General features: G+C 36.4%; 1 protein-coding gene across 1 annotated transcript; it reads right to left on the bottom strand.

Annotated features, from left to right (window-relative positions):
* Nucleotides 1-746: 746 nt before the first annotated feature.
* LOC107464693 (delta(12)-fatty-acid desaturase FAD2) lies at nt 747-2,261 on the bottom strand. The gene is made up of 2 exons (XM_016083648.3): nt 2,160-2,261; nt 747-1,957 (listed from the first exon to the last, which is right to left on the bottom strand). Exon 2 carries the CDS (start codon nt 1,943-1,945, stop codon nt 782-784), a length of 1,164 nt encoding a protein of 387 aa, XP_015939134.1. The 5' UTR covers nt 1,946-1,957; nt 2,160-2,261; the 3' UTR covers nt 747-781.
* Between the last annotated feature and the right edge of the window lie 215 nt (nt 2,262-2,476).

Below are 2,476 nucleotides of genomic sequence, written 5' to 3'. Positions count from 1 at the left end.
ACTTGATCAGCTTTTAGCCACTCTTCCCATTCTCATTTTTGGCTGTCTAATTCAGATACACTCTCAGCAAATTGCTGGATATTTCTCTTGTATATTTGTATTATACACACTAGAACAAATTTCAATTATGAGATTTTCGGTGTTTTAATTTCTATATTTTAAGGGAAAAAATGTATAAAAATAAGTTGTTTAATTATGATTTTCTAAAAGATGTATTATTAGCATTTCATATTTGCTGTTAAGTAATCTAAAACAATAGATTTGAATATAGAAGAATAATATACGACAAACAAATATTATTTTATGTTAATATTTGGTCAACAATAATTTGTATTTATTTTTATAAAAATTTCGTATACAAAAGGTATATAATCTGCATCTATATTTATTAAAAATTATACACATAAATCAATATAATTTATACACATAAATTAATAAAATTTATTTATTAAAACCAATTTAATACTTATACTAATAAAAAATATTAAAAATTATTAGCCCAAAAAATTTCTCTTGAATATATTTAATTTAAATCCAATACATATAAAATAATACATATGGGCAAATAATGCTTTGCAAAAGTATTTCATTTGTTAGAACAAATTGTTCTTTTGCCAACTTTGTTTCTTTAATCAAAGTTCACCAATAATATAATCACTGAATAAGAAAAAAAAATAAAAAAATAAAAAAGTTACAAAATGTCTCTTCAGTATTAAGATAGAAGAGGCCAGCCAACTACGATATATAGCGATACAAGAACAAAAAAGTTAATTCCTCACACTTAAAGCTTATTATACCAAAGAACACCTTTGTTGTCGCTATCATCATCAGGCTCAACATACATGCACTCTTTGGCCTCTCTCCAGAGGGCCTTGTAAATTGGAGTCCCATCAAACTGATAGTATTCTCGTAAAATTGGTTTAATAGCATTGGTTGCTTCCATTGCATGATAGTGTGGCATTGTAGAGAACAAGTGATGCGTAACATGCGTATCAGTTATGTGATGAAGAACCTTATTCAAAATCCATCCATAATCTCTATCTATTGTTGACAAAGCTCCCTTGAACCACTCCCATTCATTGGAATCATAGTGAGGCAAAGAAGGATGCGTGTGCTGCAAGTAAGTGATTAGCACCAAAAGTGCGTTAACCACCGCCAACGGCATTCCATAAACACAGAGAGTCCAAACAAGGCCTTGAGCTAAGACGAGTCGGTAAATGCCATAGAGGGCGGCCAGGACACCGACGTCCGACAAGAATATCTGAAACCTCTCGCGATCGGAGTAAATCGGACCGTACGGATCGTAGTGGCAGGCGAATCGATCGTACTTCCTTCCGGAAACATTGAAAGCGAGATACAGAGGCCACCCGAAGAAGAGAGTAACTGAGAGTGTGAGGGTTCTTCCTACGGGATTGTTAAGGTACTTTGTGTACCAACGGATGGTGGATCTTCGCTTTGGGACGAACACCTCGTCGCGGTCGACGGATCCGGTGTTGGAATGGTGGCGACGGTGGCTGTGCTTCCAGGAAAAGTAAGGGACGAGAAGGAAAGAATGGAGAATGAAGCCGACAAGGTCATCTAACCATTGGTAGTCGCTGAAGGCATGGTGGCCGCACTCGTGTGCAATGACCCAGACGCCGGTCATGACGGCGCCTTGGGCGAACCAGTACAAAGGCCAAGCCAAGAAGGAGAGGTTGTGTGGAAGATTCCAGAAGTAGTTGATGGCGACATAGGCGAAAATTGAGGCTATGATGAGGTCGAAGAAGACGTAAGAGAATGAGCGAGCGACGGAGCGTTTAAAGCAATGTGGAGGAATTGCTTTTCTGAGTTCGCCGAGAGTGAAGGGTGGTTTTGTGTGAGGTGCTCTTTTCAAAACTTCTCCTTCTTTTGTTGATGATAATGTTTTTGACTTCCTCTTCCCGGAAGAATGACCCCCAGACCCCATATCTTCAGACGCCTGTGTCCCATTTGGAGATAACACAAAATTTTTTTTTTTTTTTTCCATAGTTTTGTGTGTCAATTTAAGCAAAGATTTAGCTACCAATAGTTAGAAGAATGTTAGAACACGAGGGATTGAGAGTCACTCGTGGAATGCATTGAATTGTTAGAGAAACTAATAACAATTTAAAAATAAAAGGGTAGAAGAAAAAGAATAGTACCTTAAGGAGAAGAGAAAGATATTGTTTCTCCTGCTCCTGTGTGTCTGAAGATAGGAATTTGTTGTATTTTTTCCGGGTTTGAGAGAAGGAAAGATAGTTAGGAGTATTTAAAGGGAAAAGGGAACCGCAAACAAGGGGATGTTGATGTCCATTTTGGGTTTTTCTTGGTCAAGAATTTTCTATTACCCGTTAACGATTTTCCTATTATTTCTCTCTTCTCTATTTGACTCTGAATTTTTTGTGGTTAAAAGAAAACTAATGAATTGGCTAAATTTAAAGCTTTATATTGTTAACTTTTACTCATTTGCCAATTGTAA

Source organism: Arachis duranensis, chromosome 9 (genome assembly GCF_000817695.3).
Source record: "Arachis duranensis cultivar V14167 chromosome 9, aradu.V14167.gnm2.J7QH, whole genome shotgun sequence".
Classification (NCBI taxonomy): Eukaryota; Viridiplantae; Streptophyta; class Magnoliopsida; order Fabales; family Fabaceae; genus Arachis; species Arachis duranensis.
This window is presented reverse-complemented; position numbering and strand designations above follow the sequence as displayed.

Coding starts and splice junctions, on each gene's coding strand:
- LOC107464693 (XM_016083648.3), bottom strand. CDS start 1,945: ATGGGGTCTGGGGGTCATTCTTCCGGGAAGAGGAAGTCAAAAACATTA.